General features: G+C 37.5%; 1 protein-coding gene across 2 annotated transcripts; it reads left to right on the forward strand.

Annotated features, from left to right (window-relative positions):
- Window positions 1-6,059: 6,059 nt before the first annotated feature.
- LOC101166499 (profilin-2) lies at window positions 6,060-11,246 on the forward strand. Of its 2 annotated transcripts, none has more exons than XM_011486404.3 (3): window positions 6,060-6,381; window positions 7,412-7,604; window positions 9,255-11,246. In XM_011486404.3, the coding sequence occupies exons 1-3, from the start codon at window positions 6,253-6,255 to the stop codon at window positions 9,350-9,352; spliced, it is 420 nt and encodes a 139-aa protein (XP_011484706.1). In that variant the 5' UTR covers window positions 6,060-6,252; the 3' UTR covers window positions 9,353-11,246. The 2 variants fall into 2 exon arrangements, with proteins under 2 accessions (XP_011484706.1, XP_011484705.1); XM_011486403.3 differs by having other exon boundaries at window positions 6,063-6,381; window positions 9,602-11,246.
- The last annotated feature ends 824 nt before the right edge of the window (window positions 11,247-12,070 follow it).

A 12,070-nucleotide genomic window follows, 5' to 3' on the forward strand; every position in this document is an offset into this window, starting at 1 on the left:
TGATGCGCGCTCTATTCTTTACGTAGAAGCTGTTTGTGAATTCCAAAGGCTGGTGACGCTTTCAGGGAACCTCGGAAAAAATGAGAATTCAGAAAACACTAGTATTCCCACTAGCATAACCATGCGTTTATCAGTGCAAATCTCCATTTCAATTTTCAGGGGGGAAAAATACTTTTGAGCTCAAATTTCTTAATCCAAAATATAAAATTGACCAGTAAAAGGCGCGCTTTTATCTATAACTCATGTAATCAATTTTCAAGTATTTTAAGGTAATTGCTGCACCCCAGTTTTATATACGGTAGAATATTGATATCTATAAAATGAAGAAATCACTAGTTTAAAGATTACCGATATTTAATAAAGTTTCAAATGCAATTAGTTTATACAAAGAATTAGTTTAAAATTACAGACCAACCAAGGCTTCTCTTAAGGATGTGGCATCTGACTCAAAACTGTACGACTGGATAGTTCCAATATTGGATGATGAGGGGCCTTCATATTTAAGTTAGCAGGAGAGCTTGTAAACAGAGAGATAATGGAAAATGGGGGAAGACGTACTCCTCGCTAACAGTCCCACACGGAGGTGAATTTCTAATGAGTTTCTGCCTCTCTGAAGAAACTATATCCCAGAAACAGGTTTTTAAGTTTGGTTGTAAAAAGTCATATTGTTATCAAAAGATCCCCTTGAATGCTTTTACAATGATCAAAAGATGACTGGAGTGGAAAAAATTGAAAGTTTTTTGTTGCTTTTCTTTTTACATTGGGATAGATACACTTTCTTCACAAATTGGTTCAACTCTTTAATTTTGGGTCATGGTTTTGTTTCGGTTTGATATATGACTTTTGAATTACAGAACAACAAAATAAAACAAAAAATCAGAAAAAATATTTTTTATTTTGCTAATGGGATGTAAAAACTAAGAAAAACATTTTAGTAGGTTTGTACTAAGCCTGGTTTAATGTAATAAAACAATAAATCCTCTTTAAATTTAGCCCAATACACATTTGACACTTTAAATGTAAATATTCAGAAAGGATGCAACAATTCACTTTCCTCTTGATTTGGGTCACAGTTTGGTTTTAATTGTGGAATTATTCTTTAATTTCTGAACTTTAAGCATAAAGTACTGACATTTTGTCCTTTTTCTTATTCCAGCAAGTATTAAAATATAGACTGAAATGTTTATGCTATGGTATTAGTAAGAAAAGGAAGTATCTACTTCCTTCACTGCTTGTGCTGACACAGAAGTATGATTACTCATGAACTGAACTCTGGTGTGTATTTTTCCGCTTTTCTGCATGAGTTAATGTCATTAAAACATGTTTGGATTCATTGTCTTTGTCTGCAAATTCACATGGCATTTGCTAGTTGCCTCACTCTTTTAAATCTTGTGACACAGAACAAACCAAATCTTTGATCAGGCACATGACATAGGATGCAAAGATAATGTTTCTCCTGAAAAAGTTTCAGTCGTTCTCAACCCTTAAATTCGTCCGAAGGTTTGATGCATGGTTATTTCATGTAACATTATTTTCCAACATACCAAAGCTAAACTAAAGCAGCGCAAACCAGATGAATGTCATGCAATCCTCATGGAAGTTGAAACAGAATTTATTACTAGCATGTGGAACCTTTGTGAATAATTTATGTTTCAAGAATTTCTCTTTTTGTTTCATGCTGAGTGTTTTTTTTCCCCTTGAAAAAGTTCCGTCTGTACTGGAATGGTTTGGTATAGCTGTGAACATGATCTTTGGTCAGGCATCAAAACTAAATATTCTCTGCCAAACTTCCCTGAAGACACCTGAAGGCATCACCTCTTTCTTCATAACCCTCTGCAACATTTCTGTAAGCTACAGTATTTCTGATATTATTAGCACTCTGTATGAGTTGTGTAATACCCAATTCTTCAGTTTCTGGATTTCTTGAAATGATTATAATTAATATCAGCGATGCATTAGATCTTCTTTGATTCAAAACTCTTTTACACATTGTGTAAGATGTCTATAAATCAACAAACATTTGACATACAGGGCTGATACATCAAATAACACATACACCTTAAAAACAGAAGGTATCTTAGCCATATGTTTTTAAATCTGGGAGTCATTTTACACAAAGAGCACGAGATTTTGTTTGTTTCTGGTCTGAAGTGTACTGGGATGCCTTTTCTGATGAACAGGTGATAAAAAAACACAAACCGCATGGACTGAATCCACATAATTGAAAGAAAATTCGAATTAGTCAGGAAAGACTCTTTGACTCTCCCCATATTGTTTATGTACAGGATTTGTGCAAGTTTTATAAGTTTTTTTTAATAATCTCATCTGATCTTATGATAAGGCAAAACAAGATAAAAAATGTAATCAGATAAGAAAACTTATATCATTTTGCAAAAATGTAATGAAAAAAATGTCACCCAGGAAAATATGACTAGTTTGACATTGAAATTGTTTCAAAACAAAACAGAATAGTTCCAGTTTTATTGTTTTTACTTACTCTTAAAAAAAAGTTTTGCCTGCCCCCCCCCCCTCATTTTGAACTCAAATCGTGGATAACACTGCCCCCAGTGGTCATTCATGAGTACTTCTTTAAAACTCTCAACTCGTCCCTGTTATTTTCCTTTAAATCTAGAAATCAATACAAACAAACAAATTACCATAAAGGAGCAGTGAAAATGAATTTTTGTGTTCAAAAGCAAGCTAAAAAAAACAGATTTATTTATGAAAGTAACTTAAAGCAGTTTCAAATCACTTGAAACTGCTCCTTTTTTAAAAAACATTTTAGTGTCAAAATAAGAGACACGGCCCTGTCTGCTGATTGCATCACACGTCAAATGGATCAAACCAAGGTGGACAAAAAACAAATTTAGTGCCTCTTTGCAGTGTTTTGTTCATATCTACTTTTATAAATCCTTAAACATGATTGTTTTGATTTGCATTGGACATCCTGGAAAAAGAACAGCAGCACCAATCAGTTCAAATATTTGCCTCTTTAGATCATGTGAACAAAGGTTACAAGTGAGCTTTGGTATCCTTAATAACATGAACAAAACTAAACTGCTCATGCAGAATTACCAATGCTTTATGTTGCAAAACATATCCTTCAAGGTTTCTGTTAATAAGTCAGATAAAAGTTATCCAATACTTGTTTACTTAATGTGAAAGATACATGTGATGTTATGTAACAACAAAAATATTTTAAGTTGTATTGCAGAAAAATTCTACATTTTGAAAGTGCGTCATGGAAACATTCCCCTTTTACGTTGACTGTAAAACATTGTACTTTCAGTAAAACTATTAGCCTCTAAATTTCCACATTCTCCAGTTTTCTTTTCCCCATAGAAATCATGCTTCTTATGATAATGCAGTTATTCTGAACTTGCTTCGCAGTAGTTGCTTTAAAGTATGTGCTTTATTTTGAAAATTCTGACTTGAAATTCCGATTTTAAACATGTTACTATTTTTTTTAAAGTATAAGTCGCAATTTCTGCATCGTTTGGTCAAGGATGCGACTCTATACTTAGGTATCACTTGTGTTTCATATAAAATAAATGGCAACAACTATTAGAAGGCACTGTATGTGTGTCGCAGTGGCGCAGTTCCTCCCACTGTCCAAAAACACACTTCACAGGTTAATTGGTCACTCTAAACCAGGGGTGTCAAACTCATCATTCACTGAGGGCCACATCAGCATAGCGGCTGTCCTCAAAGGGCCAGATATAACTAATACATGTAACTAAATGTAATGAAAAATAAACGTAACTACTCCTTAATGTTAAAAAAATCATTACTTATTCATTATAACTTTTTAAAGTGTCAATTACAGTTGCATAGAAAAAATGTTTGCTTGTTACTCTAACATAAATCATTTTAAAATTTTATCCACTCATTAAAACCCCCATAACTCCAGTAAGGAAGGACCTAACTTAATAAAGAAAAGTAAAATAAAACTGAGCTAGAAAGAACACGTGTAACATTTTACAAAAAAAGGCTGCACACAGCCTTGCATCCAACTGATGGTTTGATGACAACAATTTGTTTGCATACGCACATAAGACCTGCAAACATTGAATAATTACAACAGGAGCTACACATAAATAATATGTAATCAACTAAAGAAACATTTTATTTTAAGAAATTAAAAACTTTTATGCTCTCATGGGCCACATGAAATGACATGTCGGGCCGCATTTGGCCCCCGGGCCTTGAGTTTGACACTTGTGCTCTAAACTGTTTATAGGTGTGAATGTGAGTGTGCATGGGTGTGTGATTGTGGCCCTGCGACAGACTGGGGACCTGTCCAGGAAGTCCCCTGCCTTCGCTCCCAAGTGGCCGGGATAGGCTCCAGCAGCCCTGTGACCCCAAAAGGGATAAAACGGATCAGAAGATGAATGAATGTATGTGTGTATCAGTATTTACTACTGATGGCAAAACGGAGGAAGAAGCGCTGCTCAGTCTGCCGTGTGATGCGTTCAAGACTGCGCTTAAACGGGCATTCTTGACCACGCTTTTAGCGTAAGGTTTTCCCACTGGACTGTCGCTACCCAATATAAATATAAATAGCATGCGCACTCAGAGCCTGAAGAGGCTTGGTGCAAACAGTCAAAGCGGTGCAAATCTCATGAATCTTGCTCCAGGCTTTTTCTTTCACAGCTGTATTCCGATGTATGAAAGACTTGGTGTCAAAAAATTCCGGCCAGTACAAACTGCAATTATTCATTTCTCCTCCATGATCACTTTTGAAATGATTGACACTTGAGTGCTTTGAAAAGGACGCTACTCATACATCACTACCAAATCCAAGTCTCTGATAGGCCAAAGTTCAACTGGTTTAACTAATGTGTGTTCAATGGCCTCGTATTCTGCAGACTTAGCCCTTTAACTACCCAACTAAGACAAAATAGATCAAATAAAAGAAAAAATTCTGCTTCTTATTGTATTGGGGGAGTAACGCACAAAATCAGCTTTTTCAATACTAGATTTTCTAAATGTGCCTCACTGTTTGGTAGATGAGTGAATGTAAGAGGTTGGAACACTGAAGCCTGAAGCACTCAGACACATTTACATGGACTTTTCATTGACAGTGCTGGCTTGAACACATGCTGCCAAGCCTAGTGTGAAGGTAGTGTTCGTTTGGCGGAATTGTTCCAAAGCGGCACACAGGAGGAAGAATTCAAATGAATTTAGTGACTTGAAATTATGTAAAAAGTTTAGTTGTCTTTTCAGCATGTTCTTTATGATTTAGTTATCCATATAATTCATCAGAATTGATAATTCCTTGACTTTCATTCATTCTATTTTATTCATACGTATTTAGTATTTAACTATTTCTGTACATATTGTACATTTTTTTGTTTAGAGATGTGAGTCACAGTATTTTTATTTTATTTATCTTCATCACTCCAAGGCTGCTGCAATTTCATTGTATCATCATGTACAATGACAATAAAAGGATTCTGATTCTATTCCATTGTTGTGATTCTTGCATTCAGTTTAAAAATTGGGACTGTTTTTTTTAAATTGCTTGTTATGCAGCTTTTGGCTGCTGCAACATATAGTCCGGAAAATATGGTAGATACTTGTTTTTTAGAGTTCAGTTTATCCATTCTTAACTACGAATATAAAGCAATTTTATTCTGTTAAGCTCTACTATTCTTACCTTGCAGGTTTTTGTTATTATGGTCAGATTTATTTATTAATTAATTTTTGGCATTCTAGAATGACACATTATACTTTCCCTAGATTATTTTAAGAACTTTTTATTTTAAAATCAGATTGTTATAAATTGAATGTCTTTAATTATGGCTGGATTTGTGTCGGTGTTTTGCATCAAAAATTGATTTAAGAAAAAAAAAAGACCATAAAATGTCGACACTTTTGCAATCTTAGCACATGGTGGTACAATAATGGAAAACCAGTGGAAATGGAATAAAATGCTGAAACATGAAATCAGTGCTTCTCCACTGGTGTGGGTGTAACGCGGTGTTCCTGCCCGGCTCAGATGAGAAATCCGTCTTTTATTCCGCCGCATGCAGCCATAAAAGCGCCGGCAGCTCATTGTGCGGAGTGATCTGATACGGACTACACCCAGCCGCCGCCTCACTGCCCCAGCCTTCGCGGTGGTCAGCGTTGAAGTGTGGGTTGGAGACTGAAATCGCGCCGCGGTTCTTCTTCCCTCCTCTGTCTGTCTCTTTGGCAAGCTTGCCTTAGCAAGTGTAGTTTATTTTTAAGTGTAGCATTAATTCACTGAGCATGTCTTGGCAAAGCTACGTGGAAAACCTGATGGCCGATGGCAGCTGTCAGGATAGCGCCATTGTTGGGTATACGGACGCCAAATATGTTTGGGCAGCTCATCCTGGTGGGACTTTCAACAACATCTCGGTAAGGAGGGAAGGTGGGATAACGAGGATGCTGGTGTGGGGCTGTTAAACGCTGTCTTTCCCAGATTCTTATTCCCAGACTAAACAGCGACAAAACCGCTACCTCGCGGGCTAACGGTCCCGAATTAGCTCAGCAGGCTAGCTAGCATGTCGGTGGCCTGTGTGTCTGCATACTTCGAAGAAGAAAAAAAAACCGTTAGATGATTAAACCTCTGCGGTTTAGGCAAATCATCTGTGAGCGTATCTCAAATTTATTTGGGGGAATTAATAAACTTAATTAGTATTGCTAATTGTTCATGCTAATTTAAAAAAGCGGCTAGTTGGTTGGAAAGGAGCGTGCATGCTTTTGTGTGCCTCACACACACAGCTAAGCTGCTTTACCGGCTACCTGAGGTTGGAAAAAGACCTAGTCCGGCGTCTGTGTGATCAGACTGGACGACAAAAATAGCCTTAGCAACACAATATGCCGGTCAAAAAAACCTTTTTATCACTATAAGCTATAGGTTTTATTTTAATTCATTTGTGAGGGTGGCGTTAGGGCTGCAGCGAGACGCTGACGTCACATTACTTCCGTTGCTGGCCTTCACGACTGCCCGGTTATGGATAAGGGGCGAGAGCTGCTGCAGGGGATTTGGACTAAGATCTGCAGGCTGGCAGTAATTCACAAAGCTATTGTGCTATGCTTTTTATTCTTATACATTTAGATTTTTTAAAGTTTTGTATTTGAGGAATAATAAAAATGTTTCTTGATGCTTGTAAATGTACAGAATGTAGTCAATTTCTAAATATTAACTTTTTTTTCTTTAACTATTTGGACACAGTTTATGCCATAAAGTTTTGTATAAACTTTATACATTTAAGAGAATGTAGTCATTGGTTGCTTCTGGAGATGGAGGAATGAGTCGATAGATGGATAGATATATATATACACACACACACAGTCAATCAATTCAACTACTGTACCTCTTCTTTGTCACACAATTTGTCAATAATGTGTCCTTTTGTGTTATTTATTTGTGATTTTTCTCCAGTCTCAAGAAATTGATGTGCTTGTGGGCAAAGACAGAGAGACCTTTTACACCAGCGGGCTGACTCTGGGCTCAAAGAAGTGTTCGGTGCTGCGCGACAGTCTGCAGGACGAGGGCGACTGGACGATGGACATCAGGACAAAGAGCCAAGGAGGAGAACCGACATACAATATTTCTGTTGGGAGAGCAGGAAAAGGTAATTCCACCATCACAGTGTCCTCCATTTATCAACCTGCTCTTCCCATTCTTCCATTGTTTTTGTTATGTGATGTTTTGGCTGTATGAAGGGAGATTTTCTTTTTTTTTCTTCTTCAGATTTCTGTTACAAATTTCAAAATGAGTCTAAAGACTACATAGAAGGAACCTATTTGTTTGTCTCTCCCGGAGCGTAAAAGTTTGCCTGCACTACCTAGTTTAAGCCCAGCTTATTGATTTGCAACATCTTAGTATCCAAGTGATTAAAAAAGTTTAAACAAAAATATAGACAATATAAGTCATCTGTGAGGATTATTTTTTATTTTAAATATTCATCACCCTTAAAGAATTAAAGGGTGGCGATAACAGCTTTTGCTTCACAATAAGATTGATGTTTGCTAAATATATAGTGACTTTTACAGGCTGAGCTTTGATGGTAATGAGCTATAGCTGCATTTCATAACTCATCTGTTGGTTTTTAATCAAGTTTTCCAAAGCAAAAGACAAAATTGGTAGCCTGGGCTTAAACATGTGCTCTTACTTTATGCCATTTTAAGATTTGGGAGATGGATACAACAAATACTGGTGATCCATTGAGTTAGGTTGGTTTAGTAAACCAATTGCTATTTAAGAAGAACCAAACCTGGAAAAGTCTCCAGCTCCACGAAGTTTATTACTGTCCAAGTAATCTGCACAAGTGATTTCTACAGTTTTAGCTGCAAATGCAGAGAACCTCAAAACACTTTAGCTCTTCCATTTTTCCGCTCAGGTTTTGCCATTTTGTTTTCCTCCCTTCCACTTTTTCTTGTTTACCTTCACTTCACTTGCATCTTACTGGAATCACCTGATTGTTTCTAACAGTCTTTGAAAGGCTGCTGTCCTCTATCTGAGTCAATCTCTGCAACTTTACCTGAGAATCTCTGGAAAAGCTTCCAATTTATTCCCGCTTTTCCAGCATCCACCTTTTTCCTTTCTCCCAGGGACACTTGCTACAAGTGCCAGAATCATTATAAGATGGCAGTCAGAATTGTTTCACTTAAAACAAATCTGGTCAGAGACTGAATATTTCACTAACACTTGAATGCTTCCAGCCTGTTAACCCGATTCCATGTGGTTTTGAGAGGCAGACGTTCATAAGCCTATTTAATACAATAGCTTAATGCACATTTATCAATGAAAATTAAAGATGGCAGCTAAGGTTCTATTAAGTCCTATTTTGGGCAGGCTGCCTTTACTCTAAATCCAAGCGAGCAGGGGGCTGGGGGAATAAAAATTCCCCAAAATAAATCTTTTTACAAAGCAAGTTTGAATTAATCCTTTAAATCGATTTATCGCCCAGCCTTAATGGGGGCATCTATGCTTGTGCTGCAGCCCCTCACATCTGTTCTGCACATTTACTCTTTGAATGAGAAGCAATTTGCACACATGTACCAACAGGCTCATCACTCATGTAGCTTTGATGGAAGCCAATGAAAGATGCACTGTCCTGGAAAATCACAGGAAATGTGTGGATGCTGCAGAATTCAGCTGCATCTGACCTTTTGCCCTGCATGGTGGAGAAGCTGTTGCAATGAGCCTTTTGGGGGGTTTACATTTCTTTATCCTTTATTTTTCTTAACTGTCCCCTTTTTTTCTATTTCTTCTCTTTCAGTTTTGGTTCTTGTAATGGGCAAAGAAGGGGTCCATGGAGGCGGCTTGAATAAGAAGGCTTACTCAATGGCAAAATACTTGAGGGATTCAGGGTTTTAATGCTTTTGAGCTTACTTGGGTAAAACTGAGGGACAAAAAAAAAAAGAAGAAAGATTGCTGTTAAGATTTCTCCTTCAAGCAGTCAAATGTCTTGGATACTTTTTAATAGCAATGAAGAGTGGTAAGATACTGTGTCACCTTTGTTCCCCCCCTTACATCCTGAAAGGGGGAGACTTTTGAATTTTGTTCATTTTTCTTTTATTTTTTTTTTTTTTTCTCTCCCCCCCCTCCTTCTCCTGTGTGCTCCAGTAATGGTTTTAGTGATGGGAAAGGAGGCGGTCCATGGTGGAACATTAAACAAGAAAGCACATGCAATGGCTGAGTACCTGAGGAAGTCTGGATATTAAGCAACATCGCCACCTCCTCTACTTAGAAGCTCACTACCTTTCATCATATTGTGTTGACACTACTTTAATGATTAGGTGGCATACATTGTTTCTTTCTACCCAGTCTATTTTTATATGCAGCCTGTAGTTCACTTAACTCTCACTACATTGTTGTCCCTCCCACTTTGTTTAATCTTTGTCTTTTCTTTTTGGCACTACCGTTACAGCATGTTCTATCATATGTTTAACCAAAATGTCTTGTTAAAAACGCTGAAGTATAATAAAAGTTGTAAGCAAAAATTGGACTTCCACAGCTTCAATAATTGTTGTTTGTTATGAAGAGGGGCAAATGTAATGGTGAGGGCTAGGAAATGCTTAAAAAAAAGAAAACGAAAAAACTCCCCATCTCTGTTCTCTCCTAAATGGCATGTGGGGCAGTCAAAAGTTACATGCATGCATATCCTTTAGTGCATCTACTCCCGCTCAACCCCCCCCCCCCCCCCCCCCCCCTTCCAACGGGGATCCGGTGTTCCAACCAAAACCATCTTCTCATCTGCCTCCCATCCTCAAACTTAAGAACCTCCATGGAAAAACCACATGGGTTTTTGTTTTTTTACTTTCACTGTTGGACCTGAATGTGGTCTCAAAGGTGATTGGCGTGGTGTCGGGCTGTCACATCGGCCTTATTGAGATTGTCATACATCACATCTCTCTGTGGACATTCCCCCTGACAGCTGAGAGGTGTCGGTGTTGTCCATCTGTAAATTGTTTTTTTTTTTTTTTTTTTTTTTGCTGTCAATCATATTTGTGAGGTCCTCTCCTCCCCTGCCCCCTCTCATTTGGATCAGTTTGCAGTACGAGACATCACTCCCAGTTGATCCCGATTGACAGCTGTTGGCAACACCCATTGACTGTAAATTACTTGCACAACTTCAGATGACTGTAAAACTGCTTCTTTAGACTAAAACCATACACTACTAACTGATTTGTTGCTGACTTCCTGTTCAACTATTAATCAAACGGCATTGTCATTTTACTACAGTATGAATGCATTTTTGACTGTAAACCAAGGCTGCTGGGCTCCACCTCCACCTTGGGGATTTTTTTTTTTTTTTTTGCCTTGTGCTTTAGTCATTTAAAGTGTATTCACATATTGTCATAGTATGGTACTGAAAAGTAAATTTAAAAAGAAAAAAAACCTGTTGCTGTGTTCACTAAACGTATTGAAAATGGTGTTGGTTGGAATTAGAACATTTGTAAAGCTGTCTTGTGAAATTTTGAGAATACCTGTATTCTGTGCCATAAAATCAATATCTAATTTTGTTGCTACTCCAAGTTAGATTTTTTTTCTCATTTTGAAGGAAATTGCTATTAATGGCACTCTCATGAAGGATACTTTGGCATCAGTCATCTCCAGATTTTGTGGGAAATGTACAGAAATAAACAAAAAACACCTGCAGTATTTTGTTTGAGTTGGAAGCTAATGCCACAAAATGTTTGAAAATGCCATGAATTGATGTCTTGTTTACTGACAGATGAAATAAAAAAAATAATGTTCCAACCAGAAATGAATTGAGTGTTTTTGAAACTATAATAAGTGGTACAAATCACAAGAGTTGGGTAGATCATGTAAGTGAAAATAAACTTTGATATTCTAGAGCAGGGGAGTCAAATTCACAATGGGTCAAAATAAAAGCAGTGAAGTAAAGTCATGGGCAAAACTCAGTTTTTATTGTAAAATGAACTTATGTAATGTTTAACCTTTTCATATGGTGTCTTATGTTATATTCTTTTGCCACATTAGCTCCACACAAGACAAACCGGTCTTTCCCTTATAATTCGTGAACAGATAATCTGTCTCCCACCTGTCTTAAAAGCTTCTGTTCATCTTTTGTTTGGTCATTTTTGTGGAGGATGAAATTAATTTGTCCGATGTGGAGCATGGCCGTCAAAAGAAAAAAAAATCATACTAGCAAAGCATTGTGGGATTTGTAGTATTAGTGGGACAGTAAATGCCGTGGCCCAGCTCTAATGCACATTTGATATGATCTCGCAGGCCAATTATAATTACCGGTACACCGGGCCTGAGTTTGACATGTGTTCGAGAGAATAGTTTTTAGATACTGTGTTGATACAGTTGGGAATGACTTCTTATGATGTCCCAGATGTGAAGATGTGCCGCTGTAGATGGACTTGAGTACAAGGACTGTACAAGGCACAGGACATGGGAAGTCAGGGTTCAAATCCCAGGGGATGCAATGAGCCTCAGTGTTTGTCTTTGGGCAAGACCCCTTGTGCTACTGCCTAACTGTGCAGCTGCAAGCCCAGCCCAGATAAAATGAAGGGTTGCACCAGGAAGGGCTTCCGTTGTAATAATCGTTGCCGAACCACT

This window comes from Oryzias latipes, chromosome 17 (assembly GCF_002234675.1).
Source record: "Oryzias latipes chromosome 17, ASM223467v1".
In the NCBI taxonomy this organism is placed as follows: Eukaryota; Metazoa; Chordata; class Actinopteri; order Beloniformes; family Adrianichthyidae; genus Oryzias; species Oryzias latipes.

What these genes read in the sequence shown, in the direction of transcription:
- LOC101166499 (XM_011486404.3), top strand. Translation starts at nt 6,253, where the DNA reads ATGTCTTGGCAAAGCTACGTGGAAAACCTGATGGCCGATGGCAGCTGT. An exon ending in GGACTTTCAACAACATCTCG is followed by an intron (nt 6,382 to 7,411) that starts GTAAGGAGGGAA and finishes ATTTTTCTCCAG; the next exon opens with TCTCAAGAAATTGATGTGCT. An exon ending in TGTTGGGAGAGCAGGAAAAG is followed by an intron (nt 7,605 to 9,254) that starts GTAATTCCACCA and finishes CTTCTCTTTCAG; the next exon opens with TTTTGGTTCTTGTAATGGGC.